Consider the following 27955-nt stretch of genomic DNA (forward strand, 5'->3'; position numbering starts at 1 on the left):
TTTTTGTTTGTTTTTTGAGACGAAGTCTCGAAGTCTCGCTCTGTTGCCCAGGCAGGAATGCAGTGGTATGATCTCGGCTCACTGCAACCTCTGCCTCCCGGATTCAAGCGATTCTCATGCCTCAGCCATCCAAGTAGCTGGGATTACAGGTGTGCGCCACCATGCCCAGCTAATTTTTGTATTTTTAGTAAAGATGGGGATTTCATCATGTTGGCCAGGCTGGTCTCGAATGCCTGACCTCAAGTGATCCAACCATCTTGGCCTTTCAAAGTGCTGGGATTACAGGGATGAGCCACTGCACCCGGCCTCAGTGTTGTGTTTTTTTCTGAATCCAAGTGACAAATGTTCATGTTGTCTAAAGTGGATTTCTTCCAATTCATTTATTGCCTTCCTCTTGACCCTGTAGTGCATTTGTAATTCTGAAATTATGACATTAATATCACTTCCATATCAATGAACTTTGTGTCTAGGTTATATGGTTAAGAGAGCTTTGAGGCAGAATTAGTCAGATGGAGAAACTAGGAGGGAAAAAAAGTCCTTCATAAGTCAGTGATGGACAAGAAGACTTATTTTCAACTATGATGCAAGAAACTCTAAAGGGTCATGTGTTCATTCATGAAATAAAATATTATCTATATCCGTTCTGTGTAATAGAAATTGTTGTGAGCCCCCTATGGAAGCCATAAATGAAATTTAAAATTGTCTAGGAGCCACATAATAAAAGCAAAAAAAGGTCAGTGATAATTTTAACATTGTTTTAGTTAATTATATGTTCCAATACTATATTTCAATGTGATCAATGTAAATCCTACTGAGATCTTTTACATTCTTTTTTGTATTAAGTGTTTGAAATCCAGTTTGCATTCTATAGCTAGAGCATATCACAGTTGAGGACAGCCACATCTCAAATGCTCAATGTCAGAAGTAGCTCATGACTACAGTACTGCATTCTGCAGATCTGTGCAGTTCAGTGACAGCTTTCCTCATCAAATTGATAGACCAAGAATAGGTTTATACATGTAATAAATCTACCACCTTTTTTTTTCCAGTTGAGAAAGAAAATGAAATGTGACTATGGGAAAACATGGCCAAAATTTCTTTTGCTACACCGCAGGTTAAATTTCTTTTTCGTATCATTGTTCCTTGGTTTCAGGTCTGGTCACGTATGAGAAATCATCCTTTTAAGGGGGTCGATAACTTCATTCAAGGGACAATAAAACTAAGGCATTAAAATAAATAACCAACTGCACATTTTAAAAAATGAGGGGTAAAAATGTCATTGTTTCAGATGGTGCAAAATTTTCATTAATAAATGTCAGCAGCTCTCTTTTCTGCAAGCTTGTGACTATATTAAACATGAATTAAAAGAACTCTGTTGGTTCCCAGCAGTATTTTTCTGTAGATTAGTCTGACAATTTAAAAATATATAGATACATTTGGCAGCTCTGGGATGACTTTAATTTCTAGCTGAAAGAACTCTCATGCTCAGCATGTTTTGGGGGTGGGTGGAGGCTACAACAATTAGATGCATCCTGAGAACTTTTCTAGTTTTCAGTTTTCTAGTTTGTAATTGTAGTACAAAATAAATCAAGTTCTGTTTGACATGCTGAACATCTTGAGCTTTCTAGCTCAAACCCAGTGAACACATTGTCTTCAAAGCTGCAAATACATTTTGTGTTTTATACATTGGGGATTATTTTGCTGTAGTAGGCAGCATTGTTTGGCATGGTATTGTGGGAACCTTTTAGAATCAATAGGATCTGCTTCAAATCTGTTATTCACTGGATTATTCGGGGAAAGTCTTTAATTCTCTGAGCCTGAGATTCCCCACCTGTGTAAAAGAGATAATAATGTCTATCTCAAAGATTATTGTAAAAATTAAATGTGATCATAAATATACAATGCCAGAAGCAGACACTTGATTAATGACAGTCCTCTGTTCCTGTCTCTCTCAGGGTGACTGGTAAGTGAGATTCAATGATGTTAAGTATTCACAGACCCGATGTTTGCTCTAAGGCTTTGTATTAGCTGTCTTTTGCTAAGTAATAAATTAGCTCAAAACTTTGTGGTTTGAAACAACAAACATATATAATCTTGCAGTTTTTCTGGGTTGGGAATCTGGGCACAGCTTAGCTGGGTGCCTTTGCCTTAAGGTCTGTCATGAGGTTTTAGTAAAGCTGTTGGCCAGGGCTGTAATTTCATCTGAAGGCATGACTGGGGAAGATCTGCTTCTAAGCCCACTTCTGTGGTTGTTGGTAGGATTTAGTTCTTTGTGAACTCTTGGGTTGAGGGCCTTAATTCCTCACTGGCTGTGGACTGAAGGCCTTTACAGTTCTTTATCATGTGAGATTTTCCATAGGCAGTTCACAACATGGCAGCTAGCAATAGAAAGAGAGAGAGAGAGAGACCAAGGATAGGAGCCAGAGTCTTCTTGCAACCTAATCTTGGAAGAGACTGTCCCCCTGCTTTTGCCATATTCTGTTTGCTAGAATTGAGTCACTAGGTCCAGCAACACTCAAGGGAAGGAAATTGCACAAGGGTGTGAATATCTGGAGATGGGGATCATTAGGGGCTGTCTCAGAGGTTGCTGACAGCAGGCTTTTCTCCCCTTTTTTTCTTTTCCAAATCAATTTCAGGCAATATAGCAGGCTTTTTCTGCAGCCTTAGCCTTCGTGTTTCCTGGCTTTACTCCTCTCTCACGTGTAGGTTCTAAGTCTGTAATACAAATAAGAGCTGAAAATACAGGAGTTCTACAATAAGGAACTCTGCTAAATGCTTCGCATAGCCCTTATGACATCATACACCCTTATATTATATGCCCTTACATTATATGCTCTTATGACACTATGTGATGTGGTCATTTGTTAATTTAATACTCATCCACATCTCAATTATACTGTGAGCTCCCTAAGGACAGGGAATTGGTTTTGTTCACTGCAGAAATCCAGAGCCCACAACAGTGTCTGGCACAGAGTGCCAGACAATAACTGTTTGTCAGATAAATAAAGGAATGAGAAGGAGTCCTTTTGCTTCATACAACAACCCTACGAGGTGGGTACAGTTCTTATGCTCATTCCATAGGAAATTGAGACTCAGAGATAAACTGAGTTTCTCAGCCATACATAGCTAGGAAGTAGTGGGACCCAGGAGCCCAGGTATATCAAACCACCTCAAAGCCCATTCTCTTAGTTACCTGAGTCTGTGGCCTCCTGCTTTTATGTTGGGGGTAGAAACTGTGTGTGCATGTGTGTGTGTGTGTGATGTATTTGTGAGGGACTCAGTGATCTTCCACCAGGCAGCTTCTCAGTAGGCAGTTTCCACCACCCACTATAATTTGGAGTAGAGTAAGCCTTCCTTGGCTGAATCCTCAAGTGAATTTCTATTTTCTTCACTTATTGGAGAGAAGAATGAAAATCGGATGAAGGGAAGAGAGAACAGAGAACAAGAAATATGGAACCATAGAAACCATGAGTCACAGAAGTGACTGGGGGAGTCGAATGTCTCCTACTATCTCTGCTTCTTATGAAGTCAATGAAGCTAAGGCAGACTTGGTGTCAGTAAACTTTTTGTAGGTAAGGTTTTTTTTCCCTTGGTCCTTCTAGTGTCTCTGCTCCTTTTATCTTCTTGTCAGTTGCCACATGTTCCTACTCTTATTCAAGTTTAAATATTTTTGTTGAAAGTTTGAAAGGTCTGCGTCTTAGGTGCTTTGTGAGAGAGGTAATGATACTGACAATTAAAAAAAAACCTGTGATAACAAAACTAACATATATTGAGTGCTTACTATGTACTAGGCAAAATTCTAAGTGTTTCCCATGTACTAACTTATTTAAAAGATCCTATGGAACCATTAAGTCAACCCTATGGATGACCTTAAAGGCAGATATACTAGTTATCTATTACTGCATGTGAATTATCCTGAAAGTTAGTGGCTTAGAACAGGAATGAACATTTATTACATCTGCCAGTTTCTGTGTATCAGGAATTTGGGGGTGTCTGGGAGTTTTATTCCAGCTCACCAAAAGGTCAATCATATGTTAGCCAAGGGTACAGTCATCCAAAGACTTTACTGGGGCTGGAGGATCTGCTCCCAAGATGGTTCACTCCAAGGCTGGCAAGACAGCAGGAAGCTCAGTTTCTTCCCACATAGACATATCCACAGGGGTGCTCGAGTGTCCTTACAACATGGTGGCTGGCTTCCCCTAAGACAAGTGATCAAAGAGAACAAAGAAGAAACTGCAATGTCCTTTTTGACTCAGTCTTGGAGTAACCTACTGTCACTTCCACCATATCCATTGGTCACATATGGCAGCCCCATTCAGTGTGGAAGGACACTGCACAAAGGCATGGATGCTAGAAGGTGAGAATCTTTGAGAGCCATCTCAGAAGCTAGCTTCCACAACAATTGCCTTGTAGTGTGTACCACGACCACACAAAAGCTAATGTTTCTCGAGCAATTACTATGTGCAAGGTATCATGCCAGATACTTTACATATGTTATCTGTTTAAATCCTGGACAGCAACCCTAAGATCCGGGTGATACTGTAATCCCCGTTTTACAGATAAGGAAACTAGGACTCAGAGAGGCTAATAACTTGCACAAGGTCACAGAGCTAGTTTGTGGCAAGTGAAATGAGTATAGGAGCACATCTCATACACACCACAAGTTCAGTTTGTGCTATTTTCACCTGTAATGTTGCAGAGGCTGCTGTGGGGAGTAAATGAGAAAATGTTTGCAAATTACAGAGCATTGTATGGAGGCCCACAGAGAGACGACATTCTTTCTTCCCTCCTTCAGCAATGTGAAACCGTGTCAGAAGCACACATGCATGGTCAGAGTGTCTCTTGGTAAATAAGAGACATAAAGCACTTTGTTTTTGATTTTTATTAAACCAATCTTAAAAAAGATTGATTGGCTCCATAGACCTAAACAATTAGCACTGAAACCTCTCACATTTCCTGGAAACTGAATGTTTTGCGCTTGGAATTCTAAAGAACTGGGAAAAAGGAGAGTAATAAAGTATAAAGAATAGTTTCATCTCCTACCCAGCTTATACGGTGAGGAGCAGGTTGGCAGTGATTTAGTATAAGTATAAAAACAACAGTCGGGCCGGGCACAGTGGCTCACACCTGTAATCCCAGCAGTTTGGGAGGCTGAGGTGGGCGGATCACGAGGTCAGGAGATCGAGACCAGCCTGGCCAACATGGTGAAACCCCTGTTTCTACTAAAAATACAAAAATTAGCTGGGCATGGTGGCGGGTGCTTGTAGTCCCAGCTACTTGGGAGGCTGAGGCAGGAGAATCCCTGGAACTCGGGAGGCGGAGGTTGCAGTGAGCCGAAATGTGCCACTGCACCCAGCCTGGGCAACAGAGTGAGACTCTGTTTCATAAATAAATAAATAAATAAAAACAACAATTGACCTTAAATAAGGTTTTACATTAGTCCAAATGATTTCAAAGACATTAATATATTTATATTTAAAAGTGTGTGTGCCTGTGCGTATGTGAGAGAGAGAGGACAAGAGAGAGAGTCAGAGTCAAACTTGCAAAGTAAGGAAGTTGATGTGTCCAAAGAAACCTAAGGAAATAAGAACTATAGCAGTGGGTCAGTTGCATTATCTTTCCATATCCCTAATGTTTGGAGGCAAATGAGCAGCTGTAGGAGAAATTATTTGCTTATTTGCCTCCTCAGATATTATTATCAAAGGCAGAAGGCCTCTTCCCAACAAGCTTCCTGGAACAATGCACATACCCACATGCACAGGACATTTTGCATAAAATTTTAAGGGCTTTAAAATTCTTTGAAGCCCATGGGACGATCTCCATAATATTCATCAATCCCAGGATAAAAGCCCTGAATGCCAAATCATTTAGATAATTGATTCATATTTTCCATGTGTACTATGAACTATGGAACTTAAACTTTCCTCCCTCACATCACACTTTCTCATTACCTTGAACAATCATTGGTATTTTTAAATTTTGACCTCATCCTTTTTAGCCTTTATGTTTCCAGACTACAGCACGCAATTACAAAGTAAAGTAATTGAATCTTAACACCCTTGAGGGTGTCTCCAGGGCATCCCAAAATCTGATGCAGGCATCCCTTTTATAACTGCCCCTGTACCCATACCTTCCCCTTTCTTTCAGCCAGGTGGAGTTTGTGTAAATCAACTCAACCCTTTTGAGGGGTGGATTTTAGGGATGCAGTTCTATTGTTTTGACAAATGTATACAGTTGTGTAACTACCACTATAATCAAGATTAGAACAGTCGCACTGCCCCCAAAAGTTTTAATTTATTGATCCATTTGTCAATTGATGGACACTTGAGTTGTTTCCAGTTTTTGGCAATTATTTGCATTAGTCTTTTGCTTTTTTTGGGTGGGGGATCAGAGAGAGTGGAGCACAAAAGTGTCATCCCCTTCTTCCACCATCTAAGTCTTTCGGGGATTTTCACCAGTGCCCTCTGGAAGCAAGTGCATTGGTGCAGCTATATTTTTTTGCATTTGGGTATCTGCCTTTCATGACCTTTTCCTTTTTTTAATTTTATTTTTTCCAAATTGGGTCCCAAACGTTCAACAGGTCAAGGTGGACACTATGCTGACAAAATAACTCATGTGGTCCACGCTGTGTGCATGGTAGGTGTCAGCTGCTCTTACCTGTGGCTCCCGGATCATCAGCCTTGGAATCAGCCACCATGTTGTTAAAAATGCAGAATCTCAGGCTCTACGCCAGATCTACTGAACCAGAGTCAGTATTTTAACAAGATGGTGAAGTGTGCCGGATGCATATTAAAGTTTGAGAAGCACTGGTATTCCACACTCGCTACTAAAAATATACTACAATTTTCTCATAAGATTTGACCCTTTATTTTAACTTTTTCTCTCTCGGTAGTAAACTCACTTTGTAGTTTGAGTAAAGAACTCAAGTTTTGGTCTGGGCGCTGCATCTCGCTGGGTGTGGAAGCAAAGGCAGAAATGAGAGGGACAAAAGGAAGCAGAGAACAGAGCCCAGGCTGTTAGAAGATCCTCGCGGCCAGACCCGGGAGGCGACGAGAGACCGAAAGGCTGAACCCTCCGCCCCGCTCGGCGGCCCCTCGGAGTCAGGACACCCAGGGTAACATGCGGGTGGCCACGCGCATCCCAGGCGCTTGCAAAACTTAGCGGAGCCGGGCCGGGGCCGGGCCCAGGAAAGGCGGGAGGGAGGAGGGCCAGGCGGGAGGGCGGGGCCGGCGCGGCGAGGGGCGGGGTCAGCGCCGAGGCCGCGGGGGCAGCAACGGCGCCGGGCAGCGGGAGCGGCGGCCGCGCCATGTGGCTGCTGGGGCCGCTTTGCCTGCTGCTGAGCAGCGCCGCGGGTGAGTCGGGGGGCTGCCGGCGAACTTCCCGCGGGGCGCGGGGCGCGGGGCGCGGGGCGCAGCGGCCGGGTGCGATCGCGTCCCCTCCCGGGCGCGGGCCGCTCTCCGGGCGTGGGTGAGCGTGGAGGGCGGACCCCGGCGCCGGGCTGGCCGGGACCCTGCCGAGGGGCCGCCGCGGGGTGCGAGCCGTCCTATTGTGTGGGCGTGCGCGCCGGGTCGTGTTGTGCTGTGTGCGCGGGCGGAGCTCTGTGTGCAGTCCGGGTCTGGGGAGCCCGGCGGCTGCCCCGATTGGGCGTAGCTCGAGTGTGGCTGTGTGTGTGTTGTGTGTGTTGAGGAACGGAGGCGGGGAAAGGAAAGGAGAGGAGAGAACTCTTCCCTGGTCTCATCTTCCCAGACGCCTGGGCGCGCGCGGCTGCGTTAGCCTCCTCTGGGCCTCTTCCCGAGTCTCTGGCGTGCACTCCGTGCCTCAGTTTCCCCACCTGCACCGCGGAGGGAGTAGCAAAGCTGCTTCCTTTCATTCCTCTCTGGGACTGTTTGGTTTGGGTAAAGTGAGTTGAAGCAGGGCCGGATCTGGGAATTCTTCATTTTTCCCACTGATCCTGGGAACCGAAGCTTTATTTAAGACGTCTGACCACCCTACTTGCCCCGCGATGGGCGCCCTGACCGGCGAGGGGCCCTGGGAGAGGACACGGGGCTTCATCCGGCGGCCCTTTGAACTTGGCATCACCACCGCGTGTGCATCCCGGGGCCTGGACCGCAGCAAGCCTCCTTCCCTTCTAGACAGCGTGCTGTCCCAGGAACTTTTCTGCTGATGTGGGCATGATCCGAATTCCAGCCTGGGAGCCCTTCCTCCTCTGCCCCTGCCCGCCGCCCACAGCTCAGCTGTCAGCTGTCCCTCCTGGACTGGGCCCGCCCTTGGCCCCTTGACGTTTATTTCTGGGCATCTGATGCCTAGAATGTGGGTGACAGGGCCCAGTGAACTTTCTTCAGCAGAATCTTGCCTGCCTGGTGTTTGTGCCATCCACATGTCCAACAGCTGCCCTATTTTGCCAAGTGCTTCTAGCAGCTTGGCTGTCGAGGTGTCTTTGGTGGCCTGTGGGTTTGCTAAGTTGAGGCTCACTTCATTCTTAGCTGTGCCTTGGAGTTATGAATGCGTTAAAGGGATATCTCCTCTCTTCCTTGATGTCCCTGGTCCTGGGCATCCTCACAGCCCACTGGGCAGCCTTTCCTGCTCTCAGACCCATGACATCATCTCCACTCCTCTGATACCCCATTTAGATGCTTATGGGTTTGCTGGGCTTCCAGGGAGGGACTAGACCTCCTGGTAACTGCTGTGGATTTTTAACCAGGTCTGGGTGAGAGTGCCCTTAAATTAGTCCACCTGGGGAGAGAGTTCTCACAGGACATTGGGCAGCCAGGAGCAGGTGTGAATTGTTTGGAGGCTGTTAGAGCAGGTCGATTTTCAGGGCGTCTACAGATATGAAGACCTGTTTGGATTCACAAATTCAATCTGTGTAGCTGTGGTGTGTCCCCTCATAGCACCTGAGAAGGACAGTATGGAAGCTGGCTCTTGTGTGTGTCCTGGGAGAGCCACTGTGGCCAAATGGAAACTTATTTATTGCATCTCCCAGTTGGTACTGGGTTGCTTTAGTTGAGTCTCCAGCTCTGTAAAAATAGTTGTAAAGTTAATTTTGTCCCTCTCTGGTCAGCAGTGGCTATTTAATGTGTGTGTGTACATCTAAAATAGGGCTAAAATAAATAAAATGGTCATAGCAAGGAGCAGACGGATAGGGGGAGGAATAGCCCAACTGTCCCTGGTGGGTTTTCCATTATCTGTGGGCTTTGAATTACCTTTAGAGTTGCTGCCTTAGAAACATCTAGGCAGGTTGGAGTGTGTGCATCTTTCATGTTACATTAAGCATCATCTTTTTAGCATGGATTTCACTTTGACCCAAGTGTTGCCAGAAACAGGGCTGGTCATTTTTCCTAATGTCAACTAGATGCTCCTGGGCTCCCAGCCCATAAGAAAAGCCTGTTTGGTTCAGTTTGGGTTTCATAGCCAGACCAGAGACCCTACCCCTCCATCCCATGGCCTATGCTTGGATCCTCTTCTGGGAAGTTGATAAAACAAGACAGATTGTAAAAGCCAAGACTTTGGATCTCTGTCTCCATCTGATAGTCTGTGAAAGAATCCCAGGGTCAAGGTTGAACCGTAGTTAGAGTCCTGAGTCTTTGTGGGGCTGGAAAGCCACTGACATTCCAAGAGCAGTTTGGAGGCCTTTTTTATTCAGGAACCTTCTCAGACACCTTGCGTATTTTTTTCTTCCTTTGTTTTTATTTGTGTTAGGGAAGTGAAGCATTGATTTTCACCGTTACTATTTTTTAATGTATCCTGCGAGAGAGACTCAGCCCAAGTCATGTCATCTGATGTCCAGTTTTCCTGCATGTGGGTGGACTCAGTGGGTTTAAGTGCGTATGGCTTGAGACATTTCTAAAGGCAGCCATGCTGGATGATGGTCCATCTTCTCACCTCCTCCAGGACTGACCTTTGCCTAGACTTCCTGACATTCTGTATCAGTGAAAAGGCTTGATTTTCCGAGGAGTGAGTATACTCCCAGGAGTGAGTATTGACCTTTTCTCCTGGAAAGATCTGCTTAACGGTGTGAGGGGTGGGTTTTATTGTTTTTAACTTACTGAGTAGCTGTGCACAGCTCAGCACAGCTCAGCTCAGGAAGATGAGGCCTAAAAGAGGCCTTGTACACCAGAGTACAAATAAACACACCTTGTTGCTTTTCATCTTCAAAGAGATGTGACTAAGGCTCCCTACTGGGGTGTGAGATGTTTTTTCCTGACAGCTGACTTAGGCCATTTACTCTGGGATAAGTGGGGGAGGGAGAGAGATGTGAGTAGGAGAGGGTGGGGTGGTAAATTCTGGGCCTTGAAGAGTGGTTTAGACACCTTTCAGCCAGTCTGCAGGATAAGTTGAAAGTGGACTTGTATTGTCACCTTTGTAAAGCAGTTTAGAGAATTTGGAGTTTAGGAACACGTATAATCAAGTAATTTCATGTTAAAGAATTGGCCTTAAGCCGGAGTAATGGCTCACGCCTGTAATCCCAGCACTTTGGGAGGCCAAGATGTGTGGATCACTTGAGGTCAGGAGTTTGAGACCAGCCTGGCCAACATGGTGAAACCGTCGTCTCTACTAAAAATACAAAAATTAGCCAGGTGTGGTGACGTGCGCCTGTAATCCCAGCTACTCCGGAGGCCAAGGTGGGAGAATTACTTGAACCTGGGAAGCGGAGGTTGCAATAAGCCAAGATCGCGCCGCTGCACTCCAGAGCAAGACTGCCTCAATTAAAAAAAAAAAAAAAAAAAAGAAAAAAGAATTGGCCTTTACAACCTTGCCTGTTTCTGTGGGCAAGGGAAAGAGAGGGAACCCACTATTAGTGAAGCATCTCCTGTGTGTGAGATGCTTTGCTCATTACTTTAAGCACGTGATCCCATTGAAACTTGCCAAGGATATCATGTGGCAGGAAATCATTGTATGGTTCAGGAGAGATTGATAATACCCAGGGTACCACAGTAAAGGCTGAAGCCTAGATTCTAACTTAAGCTTCTCTTTGCCCCCCACCTGGGCTTTTCCCACTCTGTTTCCAGGCTTCCTGCACCATGCTTCCATGCCTTTCCTCCACAATGCTCTTGCGAATTGACACAGTGAGATTGTTTACATGAATGCTCCCCCTCCCCAAATCTGTTCACTTTGTGGTCACTGCCCAGGATCTATTCAGCAGAGACATCAGCTTTCTTTGCAGGATACTTTGGTGTTCATGGTAAATACATAAAATACATCTCAATCCTTATGTGAAGATGAAACTTTTTCAGACTAACTCTGGTCCTTTTGCTGTGTGTGTGGGTGAGTGACAAACACACTAAGCGGGGAGATGATACCAGCCAGGGTTCGATTTCTTGACCCGAATTGTAGTTACATGGGGGTTCGTTTTCATTCTTTGAGCTCTAAATTCGTATTCCCCCCTTAAAATGTGTTTATTGTATTTTAGAATTTAAAAAATAAGGTACTTTCCACCATGGACATGCCTTGGAGTGATGGAACTGTTTTTAGCTATGGGATTGCCCCAGGGACGGATCTATTTTTGGTTGTTGGGTTTTCTTGTTTGTTCTTTTCCCCTCTTTCTGTCTTCGAAATATTTAGGAAATGCTTGGACTGTTCTAACCATGCAGTTTTGTTGTTGTTTTGCCAGTGCCTCTACCTGACAACCAGGGAGATTTTTAAGTTGGCTGATCGTGTGTGTGTGTGTGCACGCACACACATGTGCATATGTATGTAACTGCCTTCTTCTATTGTTGTGAAAAAATCTACTCACTTGGATGCTAAGGAGTACCTTGAAGATGTTTGCTGGGAGAGCAGCCAGGTACTTTTGATATGCCATATTTGCTCGTCACATCATTGGCTTGATGTTTAATATATCTTAATATAGTACGTGGATTTTTATGACAGAGTAACTGCTTGGTCGGGGGAGAGCAAAAGTTTACTTGAGATAGGATTCTTAGGGCTTTTGGAGGTGGTTGCAGGGATGGGGTTAGTCTCGGGCAGGGTTTCTCAGCCTTGGTACCAACGACACCTTGGCCTGGATAGTTCTTTGTTGTGGGGGTTGTCCTGTACATTGTGGGATGGTCACAGCAGCATCACTAGTTCTTGATGCCTGTATTGGCTTACTCTTCACCCACAGCGGTGACAGCCAAAAATGCCTCCCGACATTGCCACGTCGCCCCTAGTTGAGAACCCCTGGTCTAGCGTGAGCAAGTGTCCTTGCCATGCATCTTGAGCATTATTACTGTGCATCCTGAGTGTGTCTTCTGGATGCAGGAGGTCAAGATGCCATCCTCCTCCCAAGGGCCTTTGGGCTTTGGCTTTATGTTTTGTAGCCACACAGTTCCATGGGAAAACCCATTCTTAATCAGGAATGCCGTCAGCACTGACCCTTTCCCTCTCGCTTTCCTCTTGTGTCAGAGTGAAAACTTCTGGAATTTTCTATATGTGGTTTCCTTGGGAGAGACATATGCAGAGAAAGCAGGTGATAGGCAGGTGACAGCTGACACCAAAAGCCACCTAGTTCCCTGAATGTTAAACCTGGGAGGTTCAGCAGCCCCGAGGGCTATAGGAGCACAAGCTGCCAGATTGCCTTGGAAGTCTTGTGTTGAAATCCTAACCCTGGAAGTTCCCCTTCCTCCACTTCACAGAGTAGGTATTGTTCTTCTGGGCTCCCCTTTCCCTCCCCATAATTCCTTCTCCCTTGCCATCAAAAGGCCTTACAACTTGATTCGTTCTGCAGGTGCTTGGGAAAATCATCTCTACTAGCGGCAAGCTGTGTGTGTGTGTTTTTAGAAGTTTTCATCTTACACTTTTTTCTCTAAAGTCTCTTTGTTGCTCTGTGTCACTTTATAACACTTCAGTTTCTTTAAGACACCTTTCCTTCCAGCTGTCGTTTTGCTTTGCTCTGTTCCAAACCTTCCTTAAGAATTGTGCTTCCACCTCTCTTCAGACTAGCCACATAACTTATCTGCAGCTGTCTTCTTTTGGGCATGAATTCACAGGATGCAAGGTGGCACCCAGAGGAGGACGATGGCTTCCTGGGGAGAAATGCACATTGTTTCAGTTCAGGTCCATTTATCTGAAACCATGCCCTCTTGGAAAAGCCTTCTGTAGTGAGGAGCTTTAGCTTCCTGAGTGTGCAAATGTCATTTTCTTTGTCTTTGGATAGTTAGCAATTTCTTAATATTTTATTTGGTTGTTCGTCATTGTGCCATCATCTCTGCCACACCCAGGCACCGTGTCTATTTCCGGGGGTAGGCGAAGCCATGTAAAACTTGTTCTTTGCCCTTGAAGACCCAAATGACCCACTGATGGAAATGGGATTGTTGACCTTCGTTATCTGGGAAGGGTAGAGGCTCTCTGCCAGTGTTATCTCGGAGGCATTTCTAAACAGGAGATGTGCTGATGGATCTTGGACCTTGATGGGAACACAGAGCTGTGAAGATGTCACAGTGCCCAGGCAAACATGGGTACTGCGTCTTCAGGGATATTTAATCAATGTGTCATTCTTGAACAGGTTTCAGAGGTGATGACACATGTCCTAGTTTGCTTCTTTAGCTTTCAAGATAAAATACTGGTATACGTGTGTTGGTGCTCTGTGACTTTTCTAGCTCTAGGCTTCTGAGGTTTGAGCTAGAAATGTCTTCTGTGGCTTTTGGACAATAGCCTTCTTTACCTTATGGTCATACACAGTATATATGTGTATGTGTATGTCTGTGTATACCCTGGTTATATATATATACTACATATGTAAAACCTCTCTTACCTTCTAAATCCTGCTAGATTGAAAGCTCCTTGAGGGACTGGGATCACATATTAAATGTCTGTGATACTTTTTCTTTTGTGGTGTCTAGAAGAGTGAGAGTGGCTCCCATTCATTGAAGGTTTACTCTGTCTGGCAGGGTGGCAAGCACTGTATGTGTCTTATTTTGTTATAAACTTCTTGAATTACAAACACTGCAAAAATAATACACGGGGGCCAGGAGCAGTGGCTCATGCCTGTAATCCCAGCACTTTGGGAGGCCGAGGTGGGTGGATCACGAAGTCAGAAGATCGAGACCATCCTGGCTAACGTGGTGAAACCCCGTCTCTTCTAAAAATGCAAAACATTAGCCGGGAGTGGTGGCACGCACCTGTAATCCCAGCTACTTGGGAGGCTGAGGCAGGAGAATCACTTGAACCTGGGAAGTGGAGGTTGCAGTGAGCCGAGATCGTGCCACTGACTCCAGCCTGGGTGACATAGTGAGACTCTGTCTCAAAAAATAAAAAATAAAAAATAAAAAAAAAATACACAGACTGAGTACGTGCTTATGATACAAAATTCATACAGATTAGAAGTAATGGCAATAATAAAACATTAAAATCTTCCTTCATCTTCCTTTCCCATTTCTCTCCCCTCCCTTAAGTAACTACTGTGAATTGTCTGGTATATATCAATTTAGCTTTAACATGGATTTATAATTATATACAGGTACACACACACAGAGACATAATTTAATGAGCTCCTGCTTGTCTCTATTTGTAGTTTTTTGGCTGGCTTTTTAACTCAAGTACTATATTTCATCAATTTTATTTTGAGCCGTGTGAATGCCTCACATCTGTCTCCTGTTGTTTAGACATTTCAGTTAGTCCCAAGCAATTTGGCAGTTTCCCTCACCTTCCCTTGCTTTGCTCGGCTCTTGAACAGACACCCCTTTTGTTGCTGTCTCAGAAGCACAGCTGATACACCTTCAGTTATTTGTGTTTTCCTCTTTTAATTCTCTTAAAGGGCTGACTCTTGCTTTGCAAGAAAATATGGAATTATGGTAATTTCGTGCCGTGAGAGATATTTGCTTCACTATTATCAAATTCATGCTGTTTCCCTGCCTCTTTGTGTATACACAAATGTGTTTAATTTTTCATTTCAGTGCCACATTTTAACATCATCTTTTGAAGGACATTCTAAATAGCAGGTCAGTTCAACCTGTGCAGTACCAGCCATGCACATAACTGGAGGGAAGTGACGAAATAGGAACAGCTGTGACCAAGTTTACCCAGGCACTGCCAGTGACCAGTAAATCACAGCTTCCGCCCACCCTGTGCTTTTAGAAGATGCAGTTGGCCATTAGGTACATCATGATGTCAGAGATGTTACAACATCAAATAAAAGTGTCTTCTTGGCCATCTTTCTTTCCGCTCTTATATACCTACCCATTCTTTTAAAAACAGCTTTCTGGTGTGTGTACATACTATAATTTATTTAATGCTTTCTCTGCTGGTGGATCTTATTTCATTTTCAGAGTAGTTTATTCAGGTGGGTAGTATGCTTTACCATTTTATAGATGAGGAAACTAAAAGGTTCAGTAAGTTTCCTAAACCTTCGACCAGTAAGAGATAGTTTCAGAATTGGCACGTGGGTCTGCGTGACTTAGACTTGGTCTCCTAACCACTGGCCCTGCTGCTTTGGTATAGAATAGAAATCCAAGTCTGTATGTGTTGGGAGAAGAATTGCACCGTCTACCTTGTGCTGGAGAATTCCAGCATTGCATAGGGATGTCAATATTGACTCCATGCTTATCGTGTTGGATAGAATGATTTGTTAGAGAGCCATCGGAGTGGGGGGCATCTCAGGTTGATTCTACTCAAATGGCCTGTCTTTGGCAGATAGAAACTGCTGTTCTCCTATGTGGAGAACGTATCAGTATGGGTGTTTAAATTGGCTTTTGCAAAGACTGAATTTATTAAACAAAAATAAGAATAAACAAGTTATTTCAGCACCATGACACTTGCCTTTGAATGTATTAATGATAGAGATAATTTTTCCCCGCTTTATGGGAATATTTTGTTAGAACACCAACCAAAAGCAATTTCTTTTCAGCACTTCCCTCAAATAGTGCTGGGTGCCAAATAGAAGGGCCCGCTGTTCAAAAAGTCTGGAAATATATTTTCTAGACAAAGATACAGTACTGATGATAATGCCTCGTATCAAAAGAGAAATTAAAGTATTTTTAAAATTACTTTCTGACCCTGAGCTTAAGCTTATGTGGTCCATGTATGAGAGAACATTTCCTGAACTAGAGATTGATGTTCTTTATTGTGGAAGCTGAAATTTTAATATGTTGCTCCAGAAAGAAACTAGAAATAATTGGCCCCATCTTGTTGCTTCAAACTAAGGGGCTCTTGTGAGAAAGTAGGCAGTGATGTCTTGTGAGAAAGTAATGCCACAGGCCTGTAAAGTGTTAGCTACAGGCAGAGTAGAGTGAACCCCAGGATTTTAAACTTACTCCCAAGGCCTTTTCAGAGACCTGAGAACCAGACTCTCCTTTTGTTGAGTCATTGTGATATCAAGAGACAGGTGATAAATTGGGTGAATTCGCTGTTGCCCAAATCCAACTGTGATTTTTGACAGACAAATAGCGCAGTGTGCAGACGATGTTGTCTCTGTCCTGGAGAGCGGCCACAGGGAGGGAGGGAGGGCAGGCCCTTTAGCTTACTCTGGAACAGGCCTTGGGCATCCGGGTGCTGCAAGGATGTGGAATTTATGAATAACTTGATTTAGAAGACTTGCATACCCAAGGTGCCAGTGTTCCAGGTGGCAGTGGGACACTTATGTGTTTGTTGGCATAAAGAAATGAAAGCATAAAGGGTGTTTAATTTTATTGCATTAAAAATCCCTTCTCATTATTATAAGACCGAGTGAGTTTGGCTTGGCGAATGTCAGAAGTGTGTCCTCTTTGATGGCATTACTGGAACATTTTGCTTCAGGTTTAGCCTTGAATCAGAGCAGTGTTCTCCAGGCGTCGTTAAACTAATTGGACATGGCTGAAAAATGAGCCCTAGTCACACTTGTAGTTCCACAGTCCGTTGAAAAAAGCCTCTTGATTGATTTGGAAAGTTCTAAATTTAACTTGTTTTTTTATTATAAAAATAAAATTGGGGGAATTTGGGGAGGGGAAGAGTGATTAGCAACATAGGGTATTTCATCAGAGTTCAAGCTGTAAAGAATGGTTAATGCTAAGAGAAACCAGAACAGAACTAAATAAGGTGTTTCAAAAACAGATTGATAAAAACATTGGCATAAGCTTGATTAAAAAGTATGATACTAGCAAGTGAGCCCAGCTGGCAGGAACCTGGGGAAGCAGGATTGGAATGAGTTGATGCTTACTACTGTAAAAGAGATAAAGTTGGAAAGAATGACTTTTACATTGAGAATATTTGGTATTAATGAAAGATAGAACTAATCTTGTAAATGTTACAGTGTAACAATAAACATCGGTGGATCCTATGAAGGGCAGTGGTGACATAATAAAGGTTTAGCATACCCAGAGTTCATTTATGTTATTCAAGTAAATGATAATGATGACAATACAAGAAAAGCTAACAGGTGTCAAAAATATAATAGGGTTCAGTTTTTGAATAATAAGCATACCAGAACAGTCAGAGATGGTACAAAATATGAATATATATATATTCAGCGGAAGGAACACTGCCCAGAATTGAAGGGCAACGTCAACATCTTTTAAAAGTACCCATAAAATGTGACTTGGCAACAATCCTGAACAGAAAAAAGAATTCTTCTGTTTTCCTGTGTGACTAAAGCTCCATGAGGTGGGATGGAGTCTACTGTGTTTTTGATGTCTATCTTATTTGTTGTTATACTCCAGAACCTGATTCAGTGCTTGGCATAGTGTCAGGCACACAGTAGGATTTCCTGTAAGTTACCCTACAAGAAGGAATGAAGGGGATCACTAAAGACATGACTATGACTTTGAAAAAGAGACGGAATTGGGGGAGTCAGACTAAGCCATGGTGAATGAAATTTACCTGGCCAAGCTAACTTTGCCTTTTGGTGAAAATTGCTTCTCCTTCGCTGGAGTTTAGAACAGTCTCATTGATCTTCAAAGACTTGGAAAGATCTTTACAGGATATCCCTTGGCTTGAAAAGACAAAGAAAAAGAGGCCTTTGAGAGGGCAATGTATTATAGCAATTTTAAATCAGGTGATAAATTAGATTCATTATGAGACTAGCATGTGACATATCAAAAGGGTTTCTGACAGACTAATGAAAACTGCTATGCATCTTAATTCCATTTGAAGGGAGTTTACATAGTTTACTTAACAAGTAGGAGAGGTCACCAAGAGGAAATAAATTAAAGCAGGTCTGTTTTATAAAATAACAGTATTAGGCCGGGTGCGCTGGCTTACACCTTGGGAGGCCGAGGCGGGCAGATAACTTGAGGCCAGGACTTCGAGACCAGCCTGGCCAACATGGCGAAACATCATCTCTACTAAAAATATAAAAATTAGCTGGGCATGGTGGCACATGCCTGTAATCCCAGCTACTTGGGAGGCCGAGGCACGAGAATCGCTTGAACCTGGGAGGTGGGGGGTTGTAATGAGCTGAGATTGCACCACTGCACTCCAGCCTGGGCAACAGAATGAGACTCTCTCTCAAAACAAAACAAAATGAAAAAACAGTATTAAACACATGAAATAGTAAGGAACAATTGGTTATCTTCTGGTCTAGTTTAAAAGGAAATAAAACTTTGCTGGTCAAACCACGCAAATGATTCCAGGAAGGAAGCACATCAGTAAATATAACATTAAAGGTAAGTGGAAGGTGATATGAATACATCAACTAAAGACTAAATGTAAAGCAAAATGTTACTCTATTAAAAGAAATCACCTATCTGCTCACTTTAGGACACGTAGTAAAATTCAAGAGATATAAATAGAGTGAAAAGTTAAGGAAATAAAATCCATTATGTAAGGACTACTTTTATGGCATCATATAAGTAATTTCATAGCATTAAGCATTAAAATAGATAAACAGGGTTACTGCAAATGACAAAAGATTCATTAAACAACAAATATCTGATCATCCCACATAAAAAGACATGAAGAATTAGGAACATAATGAAAGGGTGTTGAAGGTTCTTCAAGTATAAAATTAGCTGGTGCTTGCCAAATTTTGGAAGGTTAAAATATTTAGAGAATACATAGTTCTAATGTTTTAAGTAAAGTCTATGGGAATGGGGAAGTGCTCATCAGGTGCTGAGGACTGGGTGGTGTGTGCAGTGGGAATGGTGGGTGGGACTGACCAGTTCCTTGGGGAGCCCCCAGGGGCCTTTCCTACACACCTGCTCCCTGGATCTACAGAAGTGCTCACTAATGGAAGCTATGGGGATAAAATCCTTCCTGCTAATGAGATGAGAAGGTTGATTAACTTTGAGTTGGGCTTAGTGAGTCTGACACCAGTGGCTGCCCAAGGCCTTGAGTCTGCTGGTGGGAATTTACAAGAGCAGCTTCGGGCCTCTCATATGGATGGAAAGAGGACGTAAAGGTTACTGAGAAGAAGGTGTATTTTTGTTATATATTATTAAGCTTTCACATTATTTAAATTATTCGATAACAGAGCTGGGTATGGTGGCTCATGCCTGTAATTCCAGCTACTCCGGAGGCTGAGACAGGAGGATCGCTTGAGGCCACGAGTGGAGACCAGCCTGTGCAACATAGCAAGACCCCCATCTCTAAAAATAAAATTCAAAATAATTATTAGAAAACATTTTCCTGGTTGAGTATAGTGTATTTTCTCTTTTAAGATTTTACCATATGGATTGTGTAGAGCTTTGCTACTCTTAGTGTGGTTGACAGACCAACAGCATCAGCATCACCTGAATCAGAATCTGCATTTTAACAAGATCCCCAAGTGATACATGTGCATATTAAAGTTTGAGAGGCATTGATGTGGTGATTAAGAATACAGGCTTTAGAGTGAGTCAGTCTGGGTTCAGATTCCAGCTCCTTGCCTTGACCTTGGCTAGGTTTCTTAAACTTTTTAAATCCATCACATCTTCGTCTGTTAATAGGTATAATAATGGTCTGTACCATGTAGAAATATTTTAAATAAAATAATGCATGCAAAACACTTAACTTTATTTTTATTTATTTTATTTATTTTTTTTGAGACGGAGTCTCGCTCTGTTTCCCAGGCTGGAGTGCAGTGGTGCAGTCTCGGCTCACTGCAAGCTCTGCCTCCCGGGTTCACACCATTCTCCTGCCTCAGCCTCCTGAGTAGCTAGGACTACAGGCGCCCACCACTACGCTCGGCTAATTTTTTGTATTTTTAGTAGAGATGGGGTTTCACCACGTTAGCCAGGATGATCTCAATCTCCCGACCTCGTGATCCGCCTGTCTCGGCCTCCCAAAGTGCTGGGATTACCCAAAGTGCTGGGATTACAGGTGCGAGACACTGCACCTGGCCACACTTTATTTATAATTGCTCACTAAATGTTATTGATTAGTAATAGGTTTATTATAAAAACTTGGACAAAAGGTAGAAACACATAACATACAGTCTACCACCTAAAGATTTTTAACACATTGGTTTATTTATTTATATTTGATTTTAGATAGTTTTGATCATACATGGAATATAATTTCATGTCCTGCTTTTTTCACTTATGAATATAGCGTAGGTGTTTTCCCATGTTACACTAATCTATGAGTACAAGAAGTCTCCCATCACAGAATGCTGGGTGTATTCTTTGATGTTGGCTGTAAAAATCATCTGACCCACCCAAGCCAGCAACATGCTGCCTCACAGCTTATATCCTTGTCTATATGTAGGAGATGACATTACCTGGCCCCTCTGCTTTTACATGATGGTCATGAGAATCCAGTTAGAATCCTGTAGGATGTAAAAACAGCTAGTAAAAAGTAAAATGAGCTGGACGCGGTGGCTCATGCCTGTTATCCCAGCACTTTGGGAGGCTGAGGCAGTTGGATCACCTGAGCTCAGGAGTTTGAGCTGGGCAGCCTGGGCAACATGGCGAAACCTCGTCACTACTAAAAATACAAAAATTAGCTGGGCACAGTGGTGTGCATCTATAGTCTCAGTTAGGAGGCTGAGACAGAAGAATCGCTTAAACCCAGGAGACAGAGGTTGCATTGAGCTAGATCGTGCCATTGCGCTCCAGCCTGGGTGACAGAGTGAGACCTTATCTCAAAAAAAAAAAGAAAAGAAAAAAAATACAATGCCGTACACATCTGTGTTGTTTTAAGTGGGTGATTCTAATATGTAGGAAAACCCTAAAAACAGAAATTACCCATTGACTCCACAATTCCACTTCTAGCACTTTAACTCAGTGAAATAGTTTGCAATGTGTACAAAAATTTGGCAGTGAGGATACCTGTGTTTGTGGCAGTATCATTTATAGTGGTGAAACACTGGAGACTAACAAAATGCTCACTAGTAGGGGAGAGTTATCGTGCCAGTATACTAGAATACTATGCAGACATTAAGAAGGATGTCACTGACCTGTGTTCTCCAGTAAGGTGGCTACTAGCCACCTGGGGCTACTGAAATTTAAATTAGTTAAGTTTAAATAAAATGTAAAAATTCAGTTTCTCAGTCACACGCAGTAGTCCCATGCTCAGTAGTCCCATGTGGCTGGTGGGATTGGATAGCACAGACACAGAGCATTTCTGTCATTGAGGAAAGTTCTAATGGACAGTGTTACTGTAGAATAATCCTTCCATGGAAAGAAAATTCTTACGAAACAGATGATTCAAATTTGTAGTGTGTATGTGTGTGAGGTACAAATTGCCCCATGGTGCTTGGTGCCCAGCACTTCATTTCTTTATTTTTCTACGTTCAGTCCAATCTGGCCATAGTAGTCCCCACTCACTAAAAGCTAGAGATCTGGTGTCAGTCACCTCGAAGAATTGACCTTTGGTGTAGGCCAATTCTTGAGGGCCCTCCTTTTCCTGTAGGCTCTCTCAGGACTCCTGGGTGCCTGGTCTGATCATTGGTGTTACTATTGCATTTTGTTCCAAAGCCTGTTGTTGCCCAGCCTTGGATCTTCTTTTCTTCCAGTTTCTTCAGTCCACCTTTTCCCATCAATTAACTACCCCCTACATTTTACAGCAGTGATATTCAAGGGTTGGGGAAGAGGAAGCCACTCTTCCTCTCCCTCATTGAGATTGATGGGAGAGTGTTACCTAGGGGGTGGAAAAAAGGCTGAAAACCATACTACATGAGTACAAGGTGATAACCACCCCAGACCTTGAGTCACGTGTGCATACGTGCGCTGCTCTCGTCTAGTTTGCAGACCCTCCTGGAAACTTTGCAAGAAGGCTCTGCGGTCACTGGACCTTCCATCCCCTGCCCCTCCCAGCAGCATTGGGCCTCCAGGCGCCCAGGCCTTGCCACAGGGGTGAACTGATACAAATCAAGATGGTGTCGGTACCATAGTGATCCATGTTTCTTGTTGGCTTTTTTAGCACATGATTCTGGTCAGCTTGATGGAGAAGGAACGCCGTCTCCCAGCTCGCACCTTTTCCCACAGCTCAGTGCAGCCGTATGCATTGTGTGCTCTTGTTTGCTGTCTGGTCTCACTATTAATTAAGGATATGACTGTGTTTGCAGACAGTTTATCAGAGAAAGCTTCCTGTTCACCCTCTGAAACCTGGCTAGTGAATCTCCTTTTCTAGAAAAGTGTCCTCTCATCTTCAACTCCCAATCAGAGAATTAATCTCTGACTTCTTAATGGCTGCCTGTAACTTGTATTTGTTCGTGTAGAACTTAACACACAGTATTGCAGTTTATTTATGTTTGTTCCCTATGCTTGAATGTTTATTAAGCCTAGATGATTATAAGAGTAACTTGGGTGCTTTAAAATATATTTTTAATTACTTTAAATTATTGAATCTTCCAAATAGCATAAAAGATCTGAGAAGAGTATAAGAAACACTAGTGTACCTATCATATAGATTTATCAGATTTTTAATATATGTCATTGTAATTCAGGCTTTCCTTTTAAAAGAAAAATGTGGCTGGGTGTGGTGGCTCATACCTATAATCTTAGCACTTTGGGAGGCTGAGGCTGGTGGATCACTTGAGGCCAGGAGTTCGAGACCAGCCTGGCTAACATGGTGAAACCCCGTCTCTACTAAAAATATACAGAAAAAAAATTAGCCGGGCATGGTAGGGTACACCTGTAGTCCCTGTAGCTACTTGGGAGGCTGAGGCATGAGAATTGCTTGAACCCAGAAGGCTGAGGTTGCCGTGAGCTAAGATCTCACCATTCTACTCCAGCTTTGGTGACAGAGTGAGACTCCATCCCCCGCCAAAAAAAGAAAAATGTATTACAGATAGAGTCAAAGACTTTGCTTCATCCCATTACTCTCTCTTGGCCCAGAGGTCATCACTATCCCCAAATTGGCATATATCCTTTCTGTCCCTGTTTTTAGTCTTTTGCTACTGATGTGCACTTATATCCCTTGCATAGGATTTTAAAGTGTACATAGGTGGCTATCAAATGGCCTACACTTCTGCAGCTGGCTTTTTTCATTTACCTTTATAATTTTGAGTTCCATCCCATTTATAATTTTGAGTTCTATCCACATTGCCACATATACATACAGTTTATTTCAGCTGCGGTAGAATATCCTATTATATGAATATACTACACTTTGCTCATTCATCTCTTAAAAGGATATTTAGATTATTACCATGACTAGCCACACTGCAGTGAAAATTTTTGTGCATAATAGCAGGACTTTCTCTATAATAATATCCTTGAAGTAGAATTGCTGATCAAAGGATTTGCACGTTTTCAACCTGAGTAGATATTGCCAACTTCTCTATAAAATGGTCCTGCCCATTTATCCTCTCATTAGTGGTTTATGAGAGCATCTGTTTCTCCACCTTTCTTCCAACATTTGGAATTTAGAGTTTTTAATTTGTTTCTCCAAGGTGCAAGGTGGTGACTTGCTGTGTTTTGTTTATTTTTGAGACGGAGTCTCGCTCTGTCACCCAGGCTGGAGTGCAGTGGCGCGATCTCGGCTCACTGCAACCCCCCACCTGTTGGGTTCAAGCAGTTCTCTGCCTCAGCCACCTTAGTAGCTGGGATTATAGGCTTGTGTTCCCACATCTGGCTAATTTTTGTATTTTTAGTAGAGACGGAGTTTCACCATGTTGGCCAGGCTGGTCTTGAACTCCTGACCTCATGATCTGCCCGCCTCGCCTCCCAAAGTGCTGGGATTACAGGCGTGAGCCACCGTGCCCATCCTGCTGTGGTTTTAATTTGCCTGCCCCTGATGACTGGTCAGGGGAGTGGTGGGCTGTGGCCAGGCCTGTTCCCTCATCCCCCGCTGAGGTGGATAATGGATGGGGAACCCCAAGGCCATTCATGACAGGCAGTTAAGAGGCGGTTGTTCTACTGTTGGCATGGCATGAACGTCCAGGCCCCAGCTCTGGACCATAGGACTGGGTGATAAGGTCTCATTCTGCTGGAGATCAGAATGTTTCCCAATTGTGTGGATTCTGGTGCCCCCGTGGCTCAGCGTATAGAAGGCAGTGAGCGTCAGCCTTGTGCTCCTCCTCCCTGGAGGGTGTCTCATTCTGTGATGCTGGGACCATTCATCCAGGGTGCGCTGCTGCAAGAAGATAAGCAAAGCTGTGGTGAGCCCTTTTCTAGGCTCCGCTTCCGCTGGAGGTGTGGGAGAGTGATGGTTCAGAAGGCAGGCTCTTGAACCAAACAGTCTGAGGTCAGATCCTGGCTGCGTGACCTTAGTTAGGCCAGTTACAGAGCTGCTCTGCCTCAGTGTGTTCTTTACCTGTAAAAGGAGGATAAGGTTAATAGCAGCCTCACAGCATTCTTGGGGAGAATAGACAAGATCATGAATGCGGGTTGCTTAGCCCGTGCTGGCATTTCAGGAGCACTCACCACATGCTTACCAATCCATCCCGAGACTAGGGTTGAGGGCTGGGAGTGTCATTTATCTCAAACCCCCAGTGCCTAGCTTGTTGAATAAATCAATGAGTTTCTACTTAGTGACTTCTCAGTTGTGCTTCGGTTTGTGCAGCCAGCTATGTAAAGCTTTTGCATTTTACTCTAACAGCAATGAGAATATTAAAATTTTTTTAAAATTTAAAATTTTTGTGTGTACAGAGTAGGTGCATATTTACGGGGTACATGAGATGTTTTGATACAGGCATGCAATGTTTCATATAATCACATCATGGAGAATGGGGTATCCATTCCCTCAAGCATTTATCCTTTGTGTTACAAACGATCCAATTATACTCTTTTAGTTATTTTAAAATGTACAATGAGGATATTTTAAGCCAGGGATGACTGTGATCCTGTTTGTGGTCTTAAAACAGAGATGAGGACTCTTGATCCTCCTGAAAATTTCAATCCTGAAATTTCTGGTCACTAATCATGAGCTTGAAATTAGACTTTGGTGACTCCTCATTTTCACATTTTCACTTAAAAAAATCATTATTTGCATTTTTTCCTCCTCCTTGAAATGTTCTTCGCTCTGTCTTCTTGGTCTTTTTGAAATACATTTAAATAGCCTTTTTCCTTTTTTGTTGATTCTAAAATCCTCACGTTTTTGGAGTTTGAACTTGAGCTTGTCTCCAAGTTCTAGGGGTATTCTCTTTCATGACCTAGGACATAGTGCAGGGTCAGTGCTAAGTGAGATTCTGGAAGTAGAGTCTTCAGAATTCCAGGTATATTTTAGTTTTGCTGCTAGTTCAAACGGCTCATCTCAGTCTCGTTTTGTCTGTACAGAAAGTACCTTTTTCTTCCTGAATTTTGGGTGGAAGAGGGTATACCCACCCTCTGGGGCCATCATCAGGACTAAGTGGCTGATGATCATTTTCCATACGTTCGTTCCACACTGACTTCAAAAGGGTATGAACAGCTTGCGTCTGGGAGGCTCATTAAGTTTCCTGGGCTCTCTGGACCACCTCCAGTTTAATGAGTTCATACAGTGGACTAAAGAGCCTCAAAGATTATGAAATAGAAATGCCCTTTCTCTAAGCATATTTAGGGGAGGACACACTGACTGTTCCCTTTCCTGTTTAAATATGTTATATTTGTTTGCGAGATGTAAGAGGAAAGTAGAATGAAAAGAAATTAAAATCTCTGTAGACTTGAGCTATTTGCATACATAGGACACCATGAAAAGGACATTTAGTGGATTCAGAACTCAACGTGGGTGGGGAACAAAACAGAGGGTAAAAAGACTGGCTTTGCAAAATAAATAACAGTGTCACTCGGAAGTGGTGATCTGAGTGAAGATATGGAAATAATGTGGTAAAGACTAAACCAGAAGTAGATATACCAGAAGAAGACATAATCAAAACAACACAGAGATCAGAAGTACAGAGATGTAGATGTTAATGGGAGAACAAAGTAGAGTTATATGGTGACAGTCAGTCACAACTGTGGAGGGAGGAAGGCCAGGCCACAAGGACGATGGATTTAAATGCCATTTTATTAAAATTTTAATTACTGTCCACTTGCATTGCCTGAGATTTTGGGATGAACATATTTGTGTCTGTGCATGTATATGAAACCAACCAACGGTCCCATAGATAGTTTTTTGGGTAAACATAGAAATTGACCCTTCTGGTCTTAAAGCTTGAAACTTACATTTTTTAAATATGTGTTCCTTCCTTAGGAAATGATCTTCAGGCCTCTTAAAAAAAAATCAAAGAACTGAAACTTGCCAGATCACCACATTCTGACAGTTAGATGTCAGAACCCCTCATTCATTACAATTGTTTCCTTGCCCCTCCCAGTTCTGTGTGTGGTTTTTTTTTTTTTTTTTTTTAACACATTGTTACATTTCTTCCCTAAAACCTCTAGTTTTAGTTATTCAGGGAGATTGATTTAAGACTGAGTCTCCTCGGCTTTGCCACCCGATTAAAGCCTTCTTCCTTGGCAATAATCATCATCTCAGCCATTGGCTTTCTTTGCGGAAAACAGCAGGTCGTAGACCCAACTTGTGGTATTTCTGTAACATATATACCCACATATAAACACTGCTGTTCTTCGTCCTAGGAAGAAATTCAACATTAGCCATAAGAAGTCTCCACTCTGTATGTGCTTACCATCTATTTTTAAATGACCTGTTTGGTATTATTGTCACTGGCTTTTTAAAACAATTGCTTATTGTTCGCTTACTTGTAAATCAATATAGTAGGTATGGTTGGATGTGCAGAACTTTCACCTGACCTTAAGTAATGAAGAATTTATGAAAAGAGGGAAAACGTGCACGTGGGTCTCTGAGTAAGGTGTTGTATAGTAATGTGGTGAGTGGCACTAGAGTGATATAGACCTAATGTTGCTGGAGTTAGAGGAGGTCCCCATTTCTTCCGGCCATGATGAATAAACAAGGATTGGGAAGGCAGTCCTTGACGTGATGGAATTCCAGGATGGCGTGGGCTGGGTCCCAGAGGAGAGAAACTATGCAGTGTATTTGGGAAGCCATAAGTGTTACAAGTTTGCTGGAGTCTTGAGCAATGGAAGATAAAACTAGAAAGAGGGCATTGTCTACTAGGAACACTCCTACTACTAACCACGTTCCCAATTATTTGGTGCTTACTGTGTCCCAGGCACTGGGGAAAGTGCTTTACCCACTGGATTTTTTTGAATCCCCTCAAGATCCCTATGAGGTCAAGACTGTCGTGATCATGATTTGACCCAGTAGGAGACTGAGTTTCAGAGAAATTGAACAACTTGCTGGGACTTGGGTGAAAGTGAGGTTGTGTGAGTCCTGGGCTTTTCCAGCCCCACAGTCTTGCTTTGGTAGATGGGGTAGTGATGAGGCCACAGAGACCCAGCTTAGGACTTGGGGTTTGGGCTTTGGGACATAGGCACTGGGAAGGCTTTCCCTTGCTCAGGGCTCTGTTTGGAAAGCCTGGAGTTAGCCTCTACTTTGGAGGCTGTCGTCTGTCTGAGTGTAACCAGGGCCTGGTCTAGGCTGTCAGATGCAGGCTAGAGGGAAGAAGGCCCAGATTTGGACACCATTGAGGGAATGGTTTCACTTGAATGGTGAGAGTAGAAGCTGGGTTTGTAAATTAGGGTTGAGCCTGGGTGTGGTGGCTCATGCCTGTAATCCTAGCACTTGGGGAGGCTGAGGTGGGAGGATCACTTGAGCCCTGGCGTTCAAGACCAGCTTGGGCAACATGGTGAAACCCTGTCTATACAAA

The 27955-nt window shown here is 43.3% G+C and overlaps 1 protein-coding gene across 2 annotated transcripts in view; it reads left to right on the forward strand.

Moving 5' to 3' along the window:
• Nucleotides 1–7237: 7237 nt before the first annotated feature.
• LDLRAD3 (low density lipoprotein receptor class A domain containing 3) overlaps nt 7238–27955 on the forward strand; it is a 286928-nt gene continuing 266210 nt past the window's right edge. The window contains exon 1 of one of the 2 annotated variants that reach the window (XM_019036946.4): nt 7238–7352. In XM_019036946.4, the coding sequence (XP_018892491.1) occupies nt 7307–7352 (46 nt within the window). In that variant the 5' untranslated portion in view covers nt 7238–7306. The remainder of the gene's footprint in view (nt 7353–27955) is intronic. The other variant, XM_055355538.2, reaches the window with a different exon arrangement.

Source organism: Gorilla gorilla, chromosome 9 (genome assembly GCF_029281585.2).
Source record: "Gorilla gorilla gorilla isolate KB3781 chromosome 9, NHGRI_mGorGor1-v2.1_pri, whole genome shotgun sequence".
Taxonomy (NCBI): Eukaryota; Metazoa; Chordata; class Mammalia; order Primates; family Hominidae; genus Gorilla; species Gorilla gorilla.